The sequence below is a fragment of the Oryctolagus cuniculus genome, chromosome X (genome assembly GCF_964237555.1).
Source record: "Oryctolagus cuniculus chromosome X, mOryCun1.1, whole genome shotgun sequence".
Lineage (NCBI taxonomy): Eukaryota > Metazoa > Chordata > Mammalia > Lagomorpha > Leporidae > Oryctolagus > Oryctolagus cuniculus.
In genome coordinates, this window is record NC_091453.1 from 129,370,807 (window position 1) to 129,394,098 (window position 23,292).

At 41.1% G+C, this 23,292-nt stretch overlaps 1 protein-coding gene across 4 annotated transcripts in view; it reads left to right on the forward strand.

The window, feature by feature from the left end:
* The window catches only part of MTM1 (myotubularin 1), a 137,459-nt gene that overhangs the window by 32,915 nt on the left and 81,252 nt on the right, over positions 1–23,292 (forward strand). For 3 of the 4 annotated variants that reach the window (XM_051833870.2, XM_002721329.5, XM_008275032.4), the window contains exons 2-4: positions 1,117–1,189; positions 4,935–5,007; positions 6,707–6,801. In XM_051833870.2, the coding sequence (XP_051689830.2) occupies positions 1,127–1,189; positions 4,935–5,007; positions 6,707–6,801 (231 nt within the window). In that variant the 5' untranslated portion in view covers positions 1,117–1,126. The remainder of the gene's footprint in view (positions 1–1,116; positions 1,190–4,934; positions 5,008–6,706; positions 6,802–23,292) is intronic. The other variant, XM_070067219.1, reaches the window with a different exon arrangement.

The window sequence follows — 23,292 nt, forward strand, 5'->3', positions numbered from 1 at the left end:
TGGAAATTTATATTTACTAAACAAAAGTTAAAAAAAAAAAAAAACAGTGAGCAGCATTGCAAAGCTGTTAAAAGCACCAGGTTCTGTGCCACGATGTGTTAATATTGTCCATGTTGGATTTTGTTAGTGTGTGACTACTTTTAAATGCAGCCTGGCAAAAAGAATCAAGTATCCATGATCACCTTACTGAATTGAATGTGATTTTACCTCCTTGTGACTTCATATGTATGTATCTGTGTCATTAACTTTGATAAATAAGATAACCAAAGCATTACTTAATCTTCACAAGTCTAAATAAATTATTGTATTAAAGTGGTCTTGTGTATGTTCTGAATATGATACTTTAATTTATGTCTGAATTGTGATGAATATGCATTATTTCAATGAGGTCTGTACTTTCCTTAGAAAATAGTGATTCTATCCAACTTTAGTAATTTGATTTTAGTCAAATCTATGCCACTTTAAATTGTCTTAATTTGAAAAAAAAAACCAGAATTCTTAAAGGAGAAAATACAGTGAATTAAATTGTCTACCCTTTTATCATTCTGCTTGACTGCCCCTAAGTTATCTTTAAAGATTGAGACCTGTGAAGATTTGAGGCGTGCTACATAATTTACTAAACATTAAACATTTTTTAGATGACAGTTTTGGTGCTGTGACTACCAATTCCTGGAATATATGTGACATCCTTCTCTGAGTTTGCATTTGTGTTTAGCTCTTCTTTTCTGTTCTTCCATAGTTCCTTGCACCTATATTGGAGCTCTTTCCCATACTGCCTGCGCTCAGCTCAGTTGTTTCCCACTGAGCCTAGTGCAGGTTGAGCAGGCCCTAAATCAGAAAGCATGCAGGACACTCAGAAAGCTTCAGATTTGGGTTTTCAGATTAGGGATGCTCAGTGGGCAAAGACTACGCAACTCTTCCAAAATCCAAACAACTCCAAACTCTGAAACACTTCTAGTCCCAAGCATTTCAGACGGAGAACACTCAGCTTGTATGCAGATAGGCCTGTGGCAGGGTACTGTTTGCTCTCAGTAGAAATGTTGAAATCTCAGATGTCAAATATGTTTCAAACTGCATGTGAATTCAGTTGATATTAAATGTTGTCTTTCTTTGTAGAGTTTCCAGTATGGCATCTGCATCAGCTCCTAAGTGTAATTCACACACCTCAGAGAATGAGCCTGTTAAGAGTGTAAGTTGAGTTTTCAGATTTCTCTCTCTGTGTCTCTCTCTGAATTTCTATTTTCATATGTGAATAGTAGGTGCTAATTTGAGGTTTATTAAATTATGAATTTCTTTATCATTTACTGTGTGTGTGTGTGTGTGTGTGTGTGTGGTTTTATTTATGGCCCCACCTGTTCCATGAAAGAGTTTAAATAAATGCGTTGTGTGTGTTAAGTTTAGCATTTGTAAATCCATTCAGGTTACTTTATTTTTGAGAATGTTTGTCTCATGAATTACTGCTGGATGTTGTTTCAGGTACCAGACAATCCTGTGTCCCCAAAAGCTTTCTGAAGTAAATGTCGGAAGGCCAAGGTCTGCTAAATAGGCTGCTATACCTCCCTAAATATTGTAAATTCCAGTTTTCCAATTGTGATGATAAAATAATTGCATAACCAAAACAAATACAACCTTAACAGAAAAGTAATTAAAAATACTCAGAAGAAAATGTGTAATTAGATTTTATTATATATATATACATGTGTATATATATACATATATAAAATATACATATATATGAAATGATGGATTTAAAATAAGCTTTATTCATGGCCCTTTAAGGCTTTCAAAATTATCTACTAGAAAGGTTAATTTATACTCCCAGCAGTAGTGGATAGGGATGACTCAACAATCAAAAGGGAGCAAAAGGCTATCTTTTCATTTGTATTCCTTGATTACAAACAAGGTTGACTTTTTAAAAAGTGTTTATGGCCCATTTGCATTTATTTTGTGAAATGACTGTCCATTGCCTATTTGCATTTGAGGTTGTTTGGTGAAGAGCCTTTTCTTATTGACCTATAAGTATTCCTTAACTCTATACTACATATTATAAGTTTTTTTCCCTAGTTTATTGTTAGCCTTTTAACTGTGTTAATGCTATTTTTTTTAGTTTTTTTTCTTTTTTTTAACTTTTATTTAGTAAATATAAATTTCCAAAGTACAGTTTATGGTTTACAATGGCTCCCCCCCCATAACTTCCCTTCCACTCGCACCCCTCCCATCTCCCGCTCCCTCTCCCCTTCCATTCACATCAAGATTCATTTTCAGTTCTCTTTATATACAGAAGATCAATTTAGTATATATTAAGTAAAGATTTCATCAGGTTGCACCCACACAGAAACACAAAGTGTAAAATACTGTTTCAGTACTAGTTATAGCATTACTTCACATTGGACAACACATTAAGGACAGAGATCCCACATGAGGAGTAAGTACACAGTGACTCCTGTTATTCAACAGGAAGATGTAACTATTATCAATGTATATGCACCTAATTACAGGGCACTGGTTTATTTGAAAGATTTGTTAGGGGACTTAAAGGGAGACTTAGACTCCAAAACAATAGTACTGGGGGACTTCAATACTTGTTTTTAGTTTTGAAATACAGAGATACAAAGATTTTATGTAATTACTCCTTTCATTCTTTTATATTTTCTGCTTTGGGTGTATTCCCTGTGGTACAAGAATCTGGTCCTTTTTGTAAGATTTATTGATTTATTTATTTTAAAGGCAGGGTTACAGAGAGAGAGAAAGAGAGAGAGAGATATTCTATCCACTGGCTCACTCCCCAAATGGCCACAATGGCCAGGACTGGGCCAGGCTGAAGTTAGGAGCTAGGAGCTTCTTCCTGGTCTTCCATGTTGGTGCAGGGCCCCAAGCACTTGGGCCATCCTCCGCTGCTTTCCCAGGTGCATTAGCAGGGAGCTGGATCAGAAATGGAACAGCTGGGACTCAAGCTGGCATGCATAAGGGATGCTGGAGCTGTACGCTATGGCTTTAACCTGCTGAGCTACAGCGCTGGCCCCAATAATCCATTCTAAATACAGGAGTAACATCAAGATTGTAATAAAAGGTCCTTATGTAGAGCTGTTCTGATATAAAATATGCCCTATATTTTCACTTGTTATCCTGTGGTAACCAAACATTGAGTTTCCTTATTTTGTTCTTGAGTTTGCTTTCTTCTCCTGAACCAGAACTGTGATATTTAAAGGGTATATTATATATTACATTTGCTCCTTATACTTGAGAAGCAATGTTAAGAGAAGGCAATGATTTCTTTCCAATCTTAGTGTAAGGTATATGGTTTTGCTTGTGATTGAGGAAGGCATTCCTGGCTGGGAACAATTTGCCTTGCCTTCCTAGATGAAATGCTTAGCTTGAAAGTACTAAAATATGTTTAAAATTGCCTAGGAATTTAAATTTTGTGTCTGAATTAAAAAAAAAATTAGAGGGGGCTAGTGCTGTGATGCAGTGGGTAAAACCATTGCCTGAAGTGCTGGAATCCCATATGGGTGCCAGTTTGAGTCCCGGCTGCTCCACTTCCTATCCAGCTTCCTGCTAATGTGCCTGGGAAAGCAACAGAAGATGGCCCAAGTCCTTGGGTCCCTGCCACCCATATGGGAGACCTGGATGAAGCTCCTGGATCTTTGCTTCTGTCTGGCCCAGCCCCAGCTGTTGTAGCTATTTGGGCTGTGAACCAGCAAATGGAAGATCTCTCTGTCTCTCCCTCTCATTCTGTAACTCTGCCTTTCAGATGAATAAATAAAATCTTTTAAAAAAAATTAGAAATCCAGCACAATATCCTTCTTTTCTGTCTCCCATAAATATATACAATTTGCATTTCTGTTATTTCATAATAATTCTTTGTTTTATATAGCCCCTGACAATTCACAAAAGTATGTCACTTACTTTGTTTCACTTAATACTCACAACACCCCTCTAAGGGAAGCCTTACTAACTTCACACATGAAATGAATGCTGTGAGATTTTGGAAAACAACTACAAAAAATTGGATGCAGAGTATTGCTGGAAAACCCTTTTACCCAAACAGGTGCTGGCAGTGTGCCTCATGGGTCATACAACTGACACATGGAGCACATCGTTGATCCTCATCCACCTGGGTGGCTGAGTAACAGGAAAGATACCCTCACTGGGCCCCCAGGTCACAGCGGCATCTGTGGCAAAGCAGGGTCTTAGAACCCACCTGGAAGCTTTGCCGGTTAATCCTTTGCCTGGCAGAGCTGCTGCAGTGACTGAATGAGACGTATGCCTGGGAATAACTCTAAAACCAGGAGGCCCAGAGAAGCAGTAATGGGAAGAATTAGAAGAAATGGTTCCTGAGGCTCCTGGGCAGCTCAGCATTCCCTGGCCAGACCACTCTTTGCTGTTGTCTTTTTTGGGAAAGGTGAGGAAGGGGAAGTGAGGAAAGCTCTCAGGAACATAAGAATCCCCACAAGTACTAGCAGTTATTTTCTGGCATTGTAATAGGGTCCTGGCTAATTACTGTGTCGTTACTCGGCTAAGGCCCCTTAAAATGGAAGTTTTCATTCTTCTTCTTCCCAAAAGATGACTTAATATTTAATATTGAAAAATAAAGGCTGCTACACTGTACCTCTATCTATAGAATACAGTTCATATTTATTTTTTATCACTTTGCTGAAAGTGATTACCCTTAAAGTGCTTTGAACTGTTGTTTAAAAATTACCATTGAAAAGCCTGCTGATATTATTAAAATACAGATTGCAAGTTAACATATTTCATCATTGCTGACCCTAGGTTATATTTTTAGTTTGAATTTTCTGTGCCAGTTTTCTCAAATGCTGAATTTCTAATTTTTTCCGTTAAAAGCCTATTACTAGTTGCTTGTATTCCTAGTTGCTTAAAAGCTCTCTATAAATGGACTGCCATAGCTTCTGATGCCTCTGTTTCATTTCTAGACATCTCAAGATGGAGTCAATTGTGATCTCAATGAGACTGTTCCTCGACTTCCAGGAGAAACACTGATTACTGGTGAGAACCCTCTGACTTCAGGATTTACCTAACTTGATGAGAAGACTAGTCGGGTTGGGTGGCTTGGATCCCCCTTGCTCTTTAGAATTCAGAGTTAGACAAACAAGCTAGCTTCTTTTAGAGGTGTTAACACAGAGATCTCTCTGCATTCATTTCTTGATCAGCAACTCCTTACAAGAGCTTTGTGTTCACAGGGACAGTGGTATTCTTGTCTCTGTCTCAAAGACTGAGAAAGATTTATGAGGGAAATGTTTCTAATAGTCTCTCATTGGAGCTATAAATTTGCAGGGTTTAAGGTTATAAAAACAAAATGATACTAACATTTCCAGTCTATGATCTATGATTTAAAATGATAAACTTAGAGGCTTGAGTATTCACCTCTTCGAAATATAGGAGATCGTATTGGTTTAAAATATCTTCCCTTTACCAGAAAACAGAACTTAGTAAAGTTATAGCATTTTGATGTATTGACTTGTTTATGATAAATTTGTATTAAGGGAAAGCTATCAACTTTGGTAGGGCCACATCATTGTGGCTTAAGGGATACAGGAGCATCTGACAGCTTCTGAGCAGAACATTAACATGGTGGGCATTCAAACTTTATGTTAGGGTCAGCACTCTCCAGTCATGTGTCAGTTATCATTGTTTCAGTGAAGCTTCCAGTTTATCGACTAAGATCTCAGTTTAGCTTAAATGGTTAAAACCTGATGCTGAAATTAGATGGAGATCTTAGATAAGGTACCTTTGTGAATTGTGTAGCCACACACCACAAGAAACTTTTCCATGTCCACATGCTTGCACACATATTTCTAGCCTTGAAATGGAAACCAGTGGGATGTGTCTACTTCAATTTCTAGATTAGAGCAAAGAATTTTATTTTTGATGGCATTCACATATGAAATTTTGATGCCCAGTTTTAACTGAGGAACTCACTAGTTGAATTCCAGAAAGTAAACTTACTGGATAATTTTATTTAGCACCTGAGGAGAAAGGGATTTTGAAACATTAAAAAATTTAAACCTATTAACATATTCGAGAACATCCTTTAAAGATAAGAGAAATATATATTTCTATTATACTGAGTGAATTTAGTTTGGATTTAGTTTGTCCTTATGTTTGCTTTTACCAAAGATGTACTGTATTCTCTTGGCCATCTTACAGCCTTCAATGTTTGAGAAGAGTCTAGGTAAACTCTCTTTACTATTAAAAGAGAAAGAATAAGATTATAGATTGATTTCTACTGCTAGTGTCCATTTATTAAAACTCCCCTGATGTTTGTGTGGCTATAGGCTGACAAACCTCAAGGTTCAATCTAGTGGTTAGTCCAGGAGACCATGAGACTGCCCTTGTGAACTGCTGTTGTCTGGTTGAAAGACCTCAAGCAGTTACTTTTAGAACCATCTGAGGATAGCAGCTGCAGTGCCTTCATTCACTTCTGTTGTCCGACTCTTGTCACCTTGCCCCAGGTAATGACAGCACTGCTGGCAAGCTCAGGAAAGCACTGCTAGTTCCCCTACTGCCCTGACTCAGCCTAGCACGGTGATAATGTAGAAACATTGCCAGTGCTTGCTTTCAACCTTCTCTGTATTTTTAAATTGTAGCTATTCTTAGCCAAGTAGTTTATATGAAAGTAGTACCATTTATTGTGTATCTTGGTATATATTTCCATTATTTTAGGGTACTTTTTTTATCTTAATAGACAAAGAAGTTATTTACATATGTCCTTTCAATGGCCCCATTAAGGGAAGAGTTTACATCACAAATTATCGTCTTTATTTGAGAAGTTTGGAAACGGTAAGTAGAATGTAAGACCGTAAAGATGACCCTAACTGTTAAAAATAATGCTAAACTGTTTCTCTTCCACCTTGCAAGATTGACTGTGAATTAGATTAACATGGGGGATATATTTGCTTCTCAACTCTTAATTTTTTGCTTATGCAAAGCTCATTTAACACTAACATCTGTGTATAAGGGAATAGAATAAATTATAAAACTAAGTTTTATCCTTCATAATAGTGGGGAAGGATTGGTCATTGTAACCATTTACTAGTTTGGAGAAGTTAGGCATAAAACCATGGTTATTTATTAGAAGTGCAGATGAGACCCAGTTGTGGAGCAATAATCAGCAATACAGGTGCTCTTCATCAGGATGTCCAGGAATATTTGTATTTTCCAAAACATTACAGAGGAGCATGCTGATGTGAACCCTTGGTTAAAGCCCAGCAAACATTCTAGGAGTGGGGAACCTTTTTTCCGCCCAGAGCCATTTGGATATTAATAGCATCATTTGTGGGCCATAGAAAATTATCAGCTTAAAAATTAACCTGCTGTAGAGTTACTGAATTTTGAGTTCTACCTGCAGCAGGGCCAGACCAAATGATTTTGTGGGCCTTATATGGCCTATGGGCTGGAACTCCCCATCGCTGACATAGAACTTTCCAAGTATTCAATTACAAAGCACTAGGTAGCAGTGTAGAACTAGGATAGCTATAGTATGGCTTATTGCCACTCTGCCTCTTTAATCCATGGCTGTGAAATGTTTGTCCTGGCTTTTAAAGGAATGTTCTAGTGATGGAATAATGACATGATGTAGAGATGCCCCAGAAGAGGAATAGAGAGTGAATAGTCACTGTGGTTGTCACAAAAGGACTTAGGGTAGATGTGGTAGCTTATTATTGCCCAGGTCAGCATGAAGGGACAGGTGTATTTTGGTAGATTGGATTAAGGGTGAATAGGTCCAAGGAACATGGAAGAATCGCCCAGCAGCAGCAGCTTATACACAGGAGACATAGTGACTGATCTATTTTTTTATTGCTTTTTATCCTGCCATTTCCTTTGGATAGTTCTAATCTAGATTAATTGTGTCTTTTGATCTTTTTCTTTTATTATTTCCATTATTGTGTTTGAATTCTGAGAAGTGTTGTGCCTCATCCTTCCCACTTCTGTGGGCACTGTCTTTTCCAGTGTCTGTACTTACAGAGTCTCTGATAGCACAGTGCTCAGCAGGACAGGTCTTTGGATCAGACCACAGGGTCCTGAGACAGCGTTTTATTTACGTAAATCTGTTCAGACTTTTAAGTGAGACTGGAGATGAGGAAATGTTCTAGTGTTCCAGAATGGGAAAGAAGATTCTGAATGACAGCCTTTGGCAACAGTTGATAACCATTATACAATCACTTTATATGGATGATTTTTAGTGGAAAAGAAAGAAACCATTGAGTGTTTTGATGCATTACCTTGATGGAATCAAGGCTTAGTACACATGGGTTCTTCAGTGGTGGCACAGTTAGATGGAGTTAGGGGCCATGTATTAAGGGCTTAACACCAGCCAGCAAGAGTGGCTGGTGACATCTTACTGCACAGGGCCTTCCTCTCCAGTGTTTCTAATGCAGGGCAGATGAGCACATAGAAATTATGTCTGTCCAATATGCAACAAATACCAAACTAGCCAATGTGTTGGATGACAGACTTGGGGTTTGGACTGATCATAATTGGCTAGGATATTGGACCAAAACTAATTACATAAAAATCTGTATAGAGAACATTTACTTAATAAAAAGCATTTGTGCCAATAGAGAATAGAAGGGTCTGTCTTCACAGAGATGCAAGCTTTAAAAGCTAAGATACCTGTGGTCTGAATCCACAGAAGTATAATACAGTGGCCAAACAAATGAGGCTGTGGCCCCACCTGAGGTGGCATGTTCAAATCTAGGTGCTGTGTTTAAAGAAACATGTTGACAAACTAAAGATAGTTCAGAGAACTAGGCTAATGAAAGGACTGCAATATGAATGACAATCAAAATAAGTGCTACTCTTCTGTGTGAAGAAAGGCAAACTAAAGGGAGACATGATAAGAATCTTTGACTATTTGAAGTGCAAGAATTAGTCTTATTCCCTAAAACTCCCAAGGGCCAAATTGGTATAGATTGAGATATTTTGTGCTAATAAATGGAAGAATTTGTCAAAAACAAGGTGGAATTCAAACAAACGTTACAGTCCTTTTTATCTCGGAGACTCTTCACTTGGTGACTACCCACGCGTGCCCAGTTCTGTTTCATGCTGTCACTGTTGATGAACTGGGGAAAAGATTCAAGCTGTGGCGATGTGACAAGAGCATGTACATATCATGATATCAACTACCTAAGACAAAAAGGATATGGAGAAAAGACACCAGTAGAAAATATGCTAAGAGTTTCCCTATTTGGGATATCCAGAGAATAGAATTATGTATGCTTTTTCTTCTGTTCACTTCTCAGTATTTTTTGAAAATACCTAGAGTGAGCAGTTCACTTTTATAATTGGGAGAATGCTTAGCAAGTTTCATTTATTTAGTTTTCATATGGCAACCTAAATGGTAGGGATTATGCCAAGTAGTTGAAGGAGAATACGCATCTGACACTGACTACTAACTTATATTTTCTTCCACTAAGCTTTATATAAACATTTTTAAACAATTGGCCAACATAGTCCCAGCATAAAAGCAAGCATCTAATAGAAGAACACATTATATAACAAATGCTATTTAAATGACAATACAGAAGCTTAAAAATGTCATCATCATAGTGTTTCTTCACTGAAAGTTGTGAACAAGAGCATTAACTGTGGATTCTGCTGCACAAGGTGAAAACGTTATGTGTGTGTGTGTGTGTGTGTGTGACAAACACTATCATTTCGCTGGCATTTTGAAGTGGACAGCTGGTTCAGGTATGTAAACAGTGCAGTGGCAGTGATGAGTCCAGATGTGATTCCAAGGTAAAGGGCATTGAAATAGAGAAACTGCAATCACATGCTGAGATTGTCACAGTGGCCTGATCCTCCTGGTGTGGTCTGCCTCCATGCTCTGTCCTACACACTGCCTCCAAAATGATTCTCTTTAAAGTGAGGCTGACTGCATTGGCTCCGTGTTGTCCACAGAATCATGTCCGTTCACCTCTGTGTGGCATATTCTGGCCTCTGGACTTGACTCTCACCACTTCTCCCCAAGGCCGCTTCCTTTCCCCCATCATGTGTGTGCTGTTCTTACCAAACCTGGATGCCCTCTCCAGACTCCTTTCAGAAGCTGCTCTTTGTCCTTCAGAACCCACTGCAAAAGCCATGTCCTCTCTGGAACCTTCTCCAGCTCATTTTGAAGAAATTCCTCCCTCTTAAGGCCACCACAGCCCTTTTGCTGTGCCCCTGTGTGAACACTTACTGCCCTAAAACCTTCCCTGGCCATTCTAGCTCCACTGTTTATGTACCCCTTACATGTTTCGTTTCTCTCCTGAGTACTCATCACCATCCCCTATTATATATTTCTCTGATTGGTCTCCTTTGTTTTCTTTCTGAGGACAGGGATACTTGTTTGTTTCCTGATGCTCTCTTAGCCTTTGGGATAGATCCTGATACACTGAAGGGGCTCAGTCAGTATATGTTGAATGAATGAATTCTGTCTCTTCTCTTTTTTGCTGTGTTTGTGACCTTAACAAGTCCTTAGTCCTTTTGGTTCTCCCTGCCTAGTTAGTACAGTGTCCAGTAAACAGTAGGTGCTCAACAAAAGACTGTGCAGTAAGTGGAGTCAGGAGGGAGTAGACTCCTACATTGCTAGTGCTGCTCAGAAGGCAAAGGGCTAGTCAATGTGATTTTACCACAGTGGCATCTTGAATACCAGCTTTGCTTCTGCAGTTCAGAAATGCTATAACTACCTTTTGATCTCGTGGGTGGCAAGAAAATTTGTATTCGGTTCATACTGTGACTGCAGAAGAGCTCCTGTAGGCCTCTGATACTTATAATCTGGTAGACTATCATGAAGAAGACTGCTTCCAGATTCCCTTCAGGAGCACCTTGGGTTTAGGCAGCATAATGGGTGAGAAAGACAACCCTTTATTCATTCACACTTTCATGTCTTCATTCTAGAAACAGTCAATGAGCATGCTGGTGAATCTATGACACTGCTCAGTGAATAGTATTGTACATTGAGGCCTACTCACACCTGTGGGATATGGCAGTGAGCCATTGTGGTGGTGTACTGTGACAGAACCTGCAGTAGTACATGGACAATTACCATGGTGTGACACATCATAGAGTACTTTATGGAGGAGGTAATGATAGATCTGAGTCTTGAAGGATAATAACTTCCTGAACAGGAAGGGGAGGAGCGTATGAGGTAGAGCGTGTCCGTATCCACATGGTGCTTTGACCATATGGTGTGTGTGACAATACTGAAAATCATTGTGTGCTGTGGGGATCACTGAGTGCTCTGGTGGAGCTGGAACATTGAGGGCAGAGGGAAGAGAGGAGGCTGAGAACAGACTGGCCTCAGGAGCCTTGTAAGTCTCAGTTAATCAGTGTGCATGGTACGCGGAGAACCACCCACTTCGAGGAGAGAACTCTGGTTATGGTGTGTGATGGGTTAGGGGAGGACGAGATTAAAGGGAGGAGGACCCACTAGGAACTTTAGTTTCGCAGGTGAGCAACCAGGGCCTAATACAGATGTAGCAGCAATACAAAAGAGATGACAGTCATGAGAGATTTGGAAGGATTGGGGTGACCATTCGGACATAGGAGTTTGAAGGAAAGAGAAACTACTCCCATGATTTTTCTCTTGAGTGATTCGAGCTAGCTCCCATTCATCAAAATAGACATTGTAGGAAAAAGGATGTGTGGATGAGCCCAGTGGGAAAATAAGTGTGAAGGTGTGGACTTAGAACTGTACAACTACTTGGTGGAGATGTCTCAGAAGCAGTTGGAAATGTGACTGAAGCCTTTGTTGTGATAGTGTGTTGGTGATTGTAAAAGCCACCTAAGCCTGTGGTATTACCTGGGCAGAGGATACAACATAGAAGGAGATGCAGCTGAGTTAGGAACCCTGTGGGCAGGAAAATTTTTCCATGGTGTGGAGAGAAGTAGGAGGCAGTGGTGCAAACAAAGCAGCAGCAGTCAGAGTAGTAGGAAAGTTCCCGAGACAAGGTTGTAGTACAGATCTGGAGGAGGGAAACCATGAAGGAAGGGAGAGGCCCACGATGTGAAGTGGGGAAGGGTTCACTAAGAAAGAACGGGAAGGGGGCGTGGAGGCCAGCCATGAGAAAGTCCCTAGGAACCTTACTGAGAGCAGATTCTGCAGAGAGGTGACTGATGGCTCTGTCTCTTGCTCTTCCTTCTGCCTTTGTAAGTGTGCTTCAGCTTCTCTCCATTTATTCTCCTCCCCAGCATTTCATTATCCACTTTACTTCAGTCACTTGTCAGCAGATAAAATTGTATGTTAACAATGCTCCTTAGGGTTCACCAGCCCTTTTTTATGCTGAACTATATAGCTTTACAGTTACAGATTTCATACACTTCATAATTACAACTTTAGGAACAAGGTGATTCTTCACACTGTGCCCACCCAAACTCCAATCCCTCTTCCTCCTCCCTCTCTTATTCCTACTTTTATTTTTTACTGAGATTTGTTTTCATTTGACTTTATACACATGATTAACGCTATGTTAAGAGTTGGTGGCCGGCGCCGTGGCTTACTTGGCTAATCTTCCTCCTGTGGCGCTGGCACCCCGGGTTCTAGTTCCAGTTGGGGCGCTGGGTACTAGTCCAGGTTGCTCCTCTTCCAGTCCAGCTCTCTGCTGTGGCCCCGGAGCGTAGAGGAGGATGGCCCAAGTGCTTGGGTTCCTGCACCCGCATGGAAGACTGGGAGGAAGTACCCAGCTCCCGGCTTCGGATTGGCAGTGCCGGTCGTAGTGGCCTTTAGGGGAGTGAACCGGCGGAAGGAAGACCTTTCTCTCTCTCTCTCACTGTCTATAACTCTCTCTCTCTCTCTCTCTCTCTGTCTCTCTCACTGTCTAACTCTGCCTGGCAAAAAAAAAAAAAAAAAAAAAAAAAGAGTTCAACAAATAGTCTGAAAAGAAAAAAAAACTGTTCCTCAACAGTCAAGACAAGGGCTGTTTAAGTCATTGCTTCTCACAATGTCAATTTCACTTCTACAGATGGCCTTTTAGATGCTCTATTAATTCTCACAGGTCAGGGAGAACATATGGTATTTGTCCCTTTGGGACTGGCTTATTTCACTAAGTATGATGTTTTCCAATCCATTTTGTTGCAGATGACCAGATTTCTTTTTTTTGTTTGTTTGTTTTTTTTTTTTTTTTTTTTACCACTGTGTATCATTCCATGGTGTACATATCCCATAATTTCTTTATCCAGTCTTCAGTTGATGGGCATTTGGGTTGATTCCATGTCTTAGCTATTGTGAATTGAGGTGCAATAATCATGGGGGTACAGATAACTCTTTCATATGCTGATTTCATTTCCCTTGGGTAAATTCCCAGGACTGGGATGGCTGGGTCATATGGTAGGTCTGTATTCAGATTTCTGAGGTATCTCCATACTGTCTTCCACAGTGACCAGCCCTTTTTAAAACAGGATTTATCCATTTATGTGAAAGGCAAAGAGAGAGAAATTGATAGAGATATATGGAGAGATCCATCTTCCATCTGCTGGTTCACTGCCTAAGTGGCTACAAAAGCTGGAATGGGCCAGGGCAAAGCCAAGAGCCCAGAACTCCATCTGGGTCTCCCATGTGGATGGCAGGGACCCGAGCACCTGACCAAGGTTCTGCTACTTTCCCAGGTAGTAGGGAAAAAAAATAGTAGGGAACTGGATCAGAAGCAGAACAGTAGGCCTCCAAACTGGCATTCCAAAATGGGATGCTGGCATTACTAACAGTGGCTTAACCTGCTGTGTCACAACACCAGCCCCCTTACCAGCCTTTTTCCATCCACTGTTTCATCCAAGCATGTCAACAACCAGCAGGCAGGCAAAGCAAATGCTACCCAGGCTTATTTCCTGCTCTTTGTGGTTATTTTCTGCTTGTGCTGGCCTTTATTTTGAGTCCAAGTTTCTCATTTCTTACTGCCTGCTGGAGATCCCACGACTTCCCTCTTGGCATCCAAGACTCATGGCCCAGCTGAAATCGTTCAACTCTTTCTCCAGCCCCCAGTTCCTTTTTTGATTGTCTTAATGGAGCTACTTTCTTTCACAGCACCTGAACCCACCTGACTCCCTGTCCTCCCTTCTCTTGCAGTCAACTTCACATTTATCCCACCCTTGGCTCAGGCCTCATTGACAGCATGTGCGGCCTCTGTCAACCTCTCCCCATTCCGTTCTTCCTGGCTCCCTGACACATAACTTGCAGGCTTCTCTTTCCTCTGCTTAGCAGCTCACAGTGATTCCTTTCCTGAGTCACTGCAGCTTTGTTAGCCAGGAGTTCTGTCTTGTCTTCCCAGCACTATCCTTTCCCACCTCTCTCCCACAACTCTACCTCATGCTCTGGCTCAGGCCAGCTACACAGTGTTTCCTAAACAAGCCCTGTGCTTGTTTCTTCTCCATGTGTAAGGGGACCTTTGAAAGTTCATGGGAAATAGAATTAAAAGGTAAGCTTATTTTGGTACAGAAAAGATTTTGAAACCCATACATAATACTTTTATCATATTTGTTTCCACGAACTTCTTGAAGACTCTTTGTGTGTATTTCACATTTTTGTACCAAAATACTTTTAATTACATTTTCCATAAGCTTTTTGAAGTACTTTCAAAAAGTACTGAATCTGGACCATTGATTTCAACCCCCTTCAAAAATTATTTAGAAATATTTAAAGTATTAAGTTTATTGAAGAATCACATAAACATCTGTGGATTCAACACGTAGCTGAAGAAATCCCATTTCTTCCTCTCCTTTCACGCCAGAAGTAGTTGCCATCCAAACATTGGTATTTCTTGCTCTGGGTCATTTCATACTTCCCTTTTTAAAATATAACAGAATATAGGAGATGTGTGGGATTCTAAGAAAAATGGTACTTGTAAGTTTTTCAGCTGAGTAGACAGTACAATTTTACTCTAGTGTCAGGACTCCTGACTAGATGAGAAACATGTTGCATATATGGTTTCTGCCTTCTGATGATAAGGCAGAAACAGCACATTCTTTCTGGGTTAAATTCAAGGATACATTTGTTGTTTGGCTTTTCTCTAAAACAGTAACATAGTGATTCAGCTTTCAGACAGAATATTGCCCAAAAGTTCTAGAATACTATTCAATTTGATGGTTCTTTTGTTCACCTCCTGTAGAGACAGAGCATACAATATTGACTTTTACCTGGCAAAGGTATTTCTGTGAAGGACTAAGATAAGGTGGCCTGTCTAGTGCACTTTGCAGCTGGGTTACTGGTGCCAAGTTAGGACTTGGAGAATTGAGATGAGTTCACATGTCCATTAGACACTACATGTTGTCGCTCCCCCTCTTCGTGGAGGAGCAACACAGGACCCTGCGCTGTTCTTTCTGTCTGCTCGGCCCTCCCCGGGTTTGCTGCTGGTTCTTCCCGGGTTGGCTACTATCCCTTCCACCTCCGTGGAAGGGCAGTTCCCCCTGGCCACATTCCCCACTTCCGCAGGGGAGCGGCACACCGCCGGCCGGCTTTCTCGGGGGCTGCACGGGTTCCCTTAGATGTTCCCCATAGATGTTCCTGGTGCATGCCGTCTCTCTCCTCCTTTATAGTCCTCCTCCGCCAATCCTAACTCGGCTGCCCACACGCCGAGCACGCTGCTCTCCAATCAGGAGCAAGTCCTACAATTTATTAGTTGAACTGGAGGCAGCTGTGCGGAAGCTGTTTACTTCTCTCCCAGCGCCATATTGTGGGAGAGCAGATGCATAGAATAAGTCTTAATTCGAGTAACTTAGTCTAGTCCGGATTGCTCCCCACACATGTGAAATATCTGGTTCTAAAATGAGCTTCATACTGGTGTTGGGTACCATGCCACCTGAGAGCTAGGCATCTTCCAAGTGCCATTATATTTCAGTTCCCTAGTCTGTATTGTTGGCTGCCATTGGAGCTATGAGCACTGGATACCTCGGGAAAGTAAGCAAGGGTACCTTTAGTGTGCATTTCAAAGCCAGATTTATATCCTTTCCTAGAGAGAAGGCCAGCCCACTTCTTTATAAGCACAAGCAAAAAGGATTCCTGTAGTATTTTTTTAAATGTATTGAAGACTTTTCCCTTGTTGAGTCCTTCTTTCTAGTAGAGTTGACATTTCTGTTTATTTTAAAGGGGGTGAAATAATGCTAAAAAGACTACAGTAATGAAACATTGTAGAATGTCCATACATGGGAACATCAGTGGGAATATATGATCTATACTACAGGCAGTGTCTTCAACTTCTGGTCACAAATTATCTCTATATTGCTGCTGGTAAATGAATGCTGTTTTCAGGTTCCAAGTAATGACAATTCCTGTTAATACCCTGGGTTCGTTTGCCCCTTGTTCCCATGCTAATCCTCAAACCTCAGGGTCTGTGGACCACTGAGCCCTGATGTTTAAAGTCACATAATGGATTTAATTAATTAGTTCCACTACAAGTTGAGGCTTTCAGACCTCAGAAAGGGGTCTCATCACTGCTTTGGCAATTCTTTTTATCTCAGAGTGACTTTTATGCTTCCTTGACAAACTTTCCAATGCTCTGTAGCTGATCTCGTCCCTTGTTCTGTTGCAAAGTTAAAAGTCATCCTCCTTCCTGAGATCCCATAAATCCCCCTCTCACTACCTAATGATGTCTATTTTCACCCCTCTTTTCTTGCTTGTTTCCTATCATCTTCTATCTCAGAGGAAGCTACTGCATGTCTTTTCCAAAGTGATTTCTTCTCCTTGAACCTTCTTTCCACTTTGACCTCCTCTGAAGCATTAGTGCCCCATAGGTTGTTCTGTGTCTTCTACTTTTGGTTTTCGTCCATTTTGATCCACCCCCCCCCACACACACACACATTACAGATCTGCTCAAGTCTATTTTAATACACCTCCTCGCATCCCTCTGCTTCCCATGCTGTTGTCCTCTTTCTTCTTCTTTGCCAGATTTCTTTATATCTTAGTCCACACATGCCGCTTGCCCTTCTGAACTGTTGACCCCTTAACTTCTTGTGGTCTGACTTCTGTTCCCCATTAAAACTACTCTTTCACTAAATTTCAGTGGCTTTGGTTGAGTCCTTGACTTTTTAACTTCTCCACAGTGATCCATATTGTTGACTATCCTTCTTTGTCTTCTGTATACATCCTTGGCTCTTTTTTCTACTTCTGCCCTTTGCCTTCTATACAGCTCATTTTTACATCCTATGTCCCAAATATATTTTTCCCCAGAGTTCTGTCCTCACTTTCGTCATTTTGGTCAGTTCCTTTCCAATGTGTAGCTGTACTCCTGATCTTTGATTGATTGTTCATCAGAGATTTGGGAGCCTTCTGTGTATCAAGCACTGTGCTGGGTGCTAGGATGTAGTGATGAATACAATAGACACAGTTTCTCCCATGTGAAGCTCATGATTCCAATGGGATTGATGGGCATTAATCAAATGATCACATATAAGAGTAGTATAGGAGTGCAGAAGCTTGAAGAGCCTGGGAAATTGTCGTGAGAAAACGATGCTTGACATTGGTCTGAAGACCAAAGTTGAGTTACAGAAATGCAAACCAAGGGCCAGGGAGGTAAGAAGAAGCTGGGAGAGGACATGAGACCATAGGGAATATGAAAAGATAACAGTGTGGCTTGGGAGATGGGGAACAATAGCAAGGGAGAGGCAGGACAAGTGGCAAGTGGGTGGTAGCCAGATGACATAGGCCTCACTTTTTCTGTTAAGGATTTGAGTTTTTATTTGTTTCTGGTTTTGATTAATTTTTAAAATTGATAAAAATTGTATTTACCACATACAATATATTTTAAAATATGTATCCATTGTGGAATATATTACCTCACATACATTTTTGTGGGGAAAATGCTTAAAATATACTCTTTTAGCAATTTTTATGAATATAATATATTGTTATTCACTATAGTCACTATGGTGTACCATAGATCTCTTGAACTTACTCCTCCTGTGTAACTGGAATTTTTGTATCCTTTGACCAACTTCTTCCCTCCCCCCAAGATTTGGGTTTTTAGAGTTCAGCACCAAAAAGCTTTTGAAGTAGTATAAGCAGAGCTATGAAAGCATTTGGTGTGCTTTTCTCAAAGATGGCCCTGACTGTGTGGAGGGCAGGTTGTGAGGGGAGCAATAGAGAATGCAAAGAGATCACTGCATCTATTGCAGTGGCCCTGGGAAGATGCTGGTAGAGGTGGAGAGAGATTGGCAGATTTGAGATTGATTTAAGATGTAGTTGTGGATTATGGATGGCAGGGAAGGCAATATCAGGATGGCTCCCAGGTTTCCAGCTTCCATAACGGGGAGGAGCGCCAGCCACCATGACAAGGAGCCTCAGAGCAGCAGGTAGTTTGGACATATTCGGTGGGAGGTACTCTTAGGCTTTCTTCCAGTTCTATATTTCCAGCTGTCTCTCAGATATCCATACATGGTTAATTTATTGTAATATCAAAGCCAACATATCTAAAATGGACCATATTGATTTTTCTTCAAAACCCCCTTCCTATGTTCTTCATGTCTTCTGGTGGTACCACCATCTGCTATCCCAGAGATCTGGACCTAAGTCTGAGTCATCGTGGTGGCTAACCACCTTGTTTGCTTTCTACCTTGATTACTCTCCACCAGCACATCCTCCCAGACTGTCACTTAAACATTAGCTTCCATGATGCCTACATGTGGGGACAGCTCTCTCCTTGCTAGTCCAGAATGTTCAGTGTCACTAGATGCATGTTCATAAAGCACTAGTTGATTGTGGCAATCTTCTTCTCAAAGAGCATTCTAGGAATCTGTAAACACAGATCCTAGCCCTGTGGTGCTCCCTAGGGAATTCCCATTGCCCTATCTTAAACCTGGCCCACTTGATGGGGTGATAGTTTTTTTCCAATCCCCATACTTTCCCACATGTGTAACTATTGTGACCTGTTAACTGTTTCTGAATATCAGACTCTAACCACTATTGTTCTTTCCTGTAAGCATTGTCTTTGATGTGGGTGTTGCCATAGAATATTCATGGAATCCAATCACAAATATATTAGCTTACTCTCCTCTGACCTCCCACTTTGGCACTTTGGACTTTTCTGATGGCTCTTGGCATTTGTATCCTGGTATCATGGCTACTTGGGTATATGTATCTTATCTTTCAGATAGAGCTAGGCTCTGAGCTGCATGAAGACAATGGCCTAGTACAGTTCCTGTTACTTAGTATACACTCAAGACAGATAGTGGTGAATGCATTGTTTTAGCTTGTTTGTCATATTTGCGCCTCAGCTATTTCAGATACTTAGAGGTGCAGAGATATGGAATTTTGAGTTAAAATGGCCCTTTGAGAATCCTTAAATATGTAATGACATTTAGATAGTGACAACTCCAGTTTCCAGAGGGTCACGCTAATTTTTTTCTATCCCGAGTCTTCCAGTTTGGTCTGCTGAATTATCCAATCTTGAACATATCATTCAGGGAAAGCATGGCAACTAGCCCCATTAGACTGGGGGTGCCTTTAGTCAAGAGCTACTTAGTTCCCCTTACCATCCCATTTTCTACTTTGTGTTGGGCCAGAGTCACCAAGCCATAGAATTTCCTCTATACAGAGGTAGAGCATCAGGGTTCATATGGCTTTTGATTCTTCAGCCTTTTCTGTTCGCATTTTTGCTTCCTAGTTTGTATTACAGTATCAGACTTTCATGTAATCTAGTACAGGTATTTTAGGTATAAGTTTGACATTTAGAAATATATTTCATAGACATTCATGAATTTCAGTATAATCTTAAGTGTAGCACAAGACTTCTTGATAGTATTTTTTTTTTTTTGACAGGCAGAGTTAGTGAGAGAGAGAGAGAGACAGAGAGAAAGGTCTTCCTTTTCCATTGGTTCACCCCCAAGTGGCCGCTATGGCCGGCGCATTGCAGCCGGCGCGCTGCGCTGAGCCGAAGCCAGGAGCCAGGTGCTTCCTCCTGGTCTCCTGCACGGGTACAGGGCCCAAGAACCTGGGCCATCCTCCACTGCACTCCCGGGCCACAGCAGAGAGCTGAATCAGAAGAGGAGCAACCAGGACAGAATCCGGCACCCCGACCAGGACTAGGAGGTGCCAGCGCCGCAGGCAGAGGATTAGCCTAGTGAGCCATGGCGCCAGCCGATAGTATATTTTTAATAAATAGACTGTATGGAGAAGTAAATGTTACAGATTTATTTGTTTATTTGAAAGGCAGAGTTACAGAGGCAGAGAGAGAGAGAGAGGGAGAGGGAGAGGGAGGGAGGAAGGGAGGGAGGGAGGAGAATCTATCCACTGGGTCATTCCCCAGATGTCCTCAATGGCCGGAGCTGAGCCGATCTGAAGCCAGGAGCTTGGAGCTTCCTCTGGGTCTCCCACATGTGTGCGGTGGCCCTGGGACTTTGGTCATCCTCCACTGCTTTCCCAGGCCATAGCAGAGAGCTGGATCAGAAGTGGAGCAGCTGGGACTTGAACCAGCACCCATGTGGAATGCCAGCACTGCAGGTGGCAGCTTTACTCGCTACGCCAGAGCGCAGGCCCCTGTACAAGGGCCTTTCAAAAAGTTCACAGAAAATGTGTGTTACCAAAAAAGTTACATGAGTTTCCAAAATTTTTGCACCTAAATAAACTTGTCTTTTAATTCTACTTTTCCATGAAGTCACCTCATTTGTGTATGATGCTACTGAGTAGAACTTTTCTCTGGATATTTCAATTTCAATCATGTAATGAGGCATGTCACCCCATTACAGTAGCTAAAAAATGCATTTTTATAGATGCAAACAAAGATTTGTCATATGCTTGCTAGGGCAAACTAGTCTGCTGTGTTTCAGAGTACAGCTATGTCTTCCAGATACTATTGTATTCTTTGTCGTAATGATAATAATTATAATAACAGCTTCCCTTGTTTTCTAGCAACCATTGACAGGCACCATGCCAGGTTCTTTAAATCATTATTTCTGATTTTCCCTACTTTACAGGTGAATGTGGTCAAAAGGTAGTAACTTGCCTGAGTCATCCAGCTAGTAAGTGTCGAACTCAGATTTGAACCAGTTTTGTCCACCTCAAGAACCTGTGCTCTTTTCTTTACACAGTAACTATACTCTTATACTATTTTTTACTTTTTATTTTGAAATATTTATAAACTCACAAGAATTTGCAACAATAGAGAAGTCTCATGTACCTATCACTCAGTTCCCCCATAACTATATTGCTTTATGAAATCCAGCAAATTGATTGGCACAGTACACTTAACTAGTGTCTGAACAGCTTTTCATGCACTTATTTTTTGTTTTTCCTTAGAATTCTTTGACATTTTATCCCAAGTAACCACTGACAACACTGGGTTAAGCTACTGCTTACAATGCCATCAAAGCACCTGTTTGAGTCCCAGCTGCTCTGCTTCCAGTGCAGCTTCCTACTAATATGTTTGGGAAAGTAACAGAGGATGGCACAAGTACTTGGACCCTTGCCACCCATGTGGGAGACCTGGATGGAGTTCATAGCTCCTGGCTTCAGCCTGGCCTAGCTCTGGTCATTGAGAAAATTTGCTCTCCTTCTTTATGCCACTCTACCTTTCAAACAAATAAACAAATCTTTTTTAAAAAGAATGTCCTGTAGGGCCCAGCGCCATGGTGTAGCAGGTTAAGCTGCTGCCTGCAGTGCCAGCATCCCATATGGGTGCTGGTTTGAGACCTGATTGCTCCACTTCCTATCCAGTTCTCTGCTATGGCCTAGGAAAGTAGTAGACGATGGTTCAAGTGCTTGGACCCCTGCACCCATGTGGGAGACCCAGAAGAAGCTCCTGGCTCCTGGCTTTGGATCTGCACAGCTCCGGCTGGTGCGGCCAATTGGGGAGTGAACCAGCAGGTAGAAGACCACTCTCTCTCTGTCTCTCCTTCTCTCTCTGTGTAACTCTAACTTTCAAATAAATAAATAAATCTTTTTTTAAAAAAAGAATGTCCTGTAATGGAATTGGTACAGTAAGTGGCCTTTTGAGATAGACTGTGTTTGCTCAGCATGATGCTCTTGAGGTTCTTCCAGACTGCATGTATCCATTCCATTGCTGAGTCATATGCCATGCTATGGTGCACCAGTCTTAGGCATTTTGAGTTTCTAGGTGACCCCTGAGCTGTATTTATATTTTATAAAGAAATCCTTATCTTCTGTATTTATTTTAAGAGGGATTAAAAAATACTTTGTATTCCATGGAAGGACATTCAAAAAATTTTCTCTTTATTGTCAGTCATTTAATAGAACATTAGAGGGAATTTGCATGAGAACTTGTGTAGCCCTTCATCTCTTCAAATATATATTTTGGTCACAATATTTTATATGCTGCTTTGTTCCTCTTTATTTTTCCATGTACATAATTATTTTAATAGCTGTATACCTGTTCTACCAAGTTGATTAATTTTCCCTACCTCTGAATCTACTGAGTATCTTCATGCATATAGCTTATTCCTCCTGTTGAATGATAGCTATAAGTTCTTAGGAGGATAATTATTGGATCAAAGTATAGAACTATTTTATGGCTTTTTTTGATGTGTGTTCCCAGCTATTGGCTTAAATCTCAACTTTGCCCTATATTTACTAAGTAAGTTACTGAAGCTTTTCAAAATCTTGGTTGCGACATTAGGAAACAGGGGTATTTCTCCTGTATCCTGCAGTGGTTGGAAGAATAAAACAAGATGACGTATGCAAAGCCCCTGTTGCAGGGCCTGGCCTGGATTAGGTGTTCATGTGTGGCAGCTACTGCTATTACTTTGTTGCAATGGTTGTGCTTTTGCTTAAGTAACATGATTCTGTTGTGCTGCCAGTGCTCTGGAACACTTGCACCCAGCGCTGGCTGGCCAGCAATGGAGAGGTGTTGCTATGCATTCAGGCTCTTCTGCCTGAGGCAAGCACCGCTTCCTGATCCTTGGATTCTAGTGAGGAGACAGACATGGAAGCTCACAGTGACAGGGTGGAGTAAAGCAGGTGGTAAATCTGATTCCAGTGCTGCAGAACCAGGGGAGAATGTGATTCATTCTGCCTTATCTATTTGGGAAGAAAGGCCTTGTTAAAGACGCTGTTTGCTGAACCAAGGCTGAAGCCATGGAGAGAATTTTCGTAGTTGAGAAAGATCATTCTAGGCAAAAGAACACTTTGAGCAAAGCTCATGGACTGAATGTAGGTAAAGTGTTTGAAGAATGGTGACGGAATTCACTTAGTGGGAGCACAGAATGATGTGGAAAAGAAACCTACAGAAAAGGCTGCAAGTGACATATCGTGGGGCCCTGGAATTGGATATCTGGTAATTTAGTTGTTAGTCCTTAGGCAATGCACAATGGCAGATGTTTGGGATGCCTTTTGATTGTATAATTGACTTTTTTAAT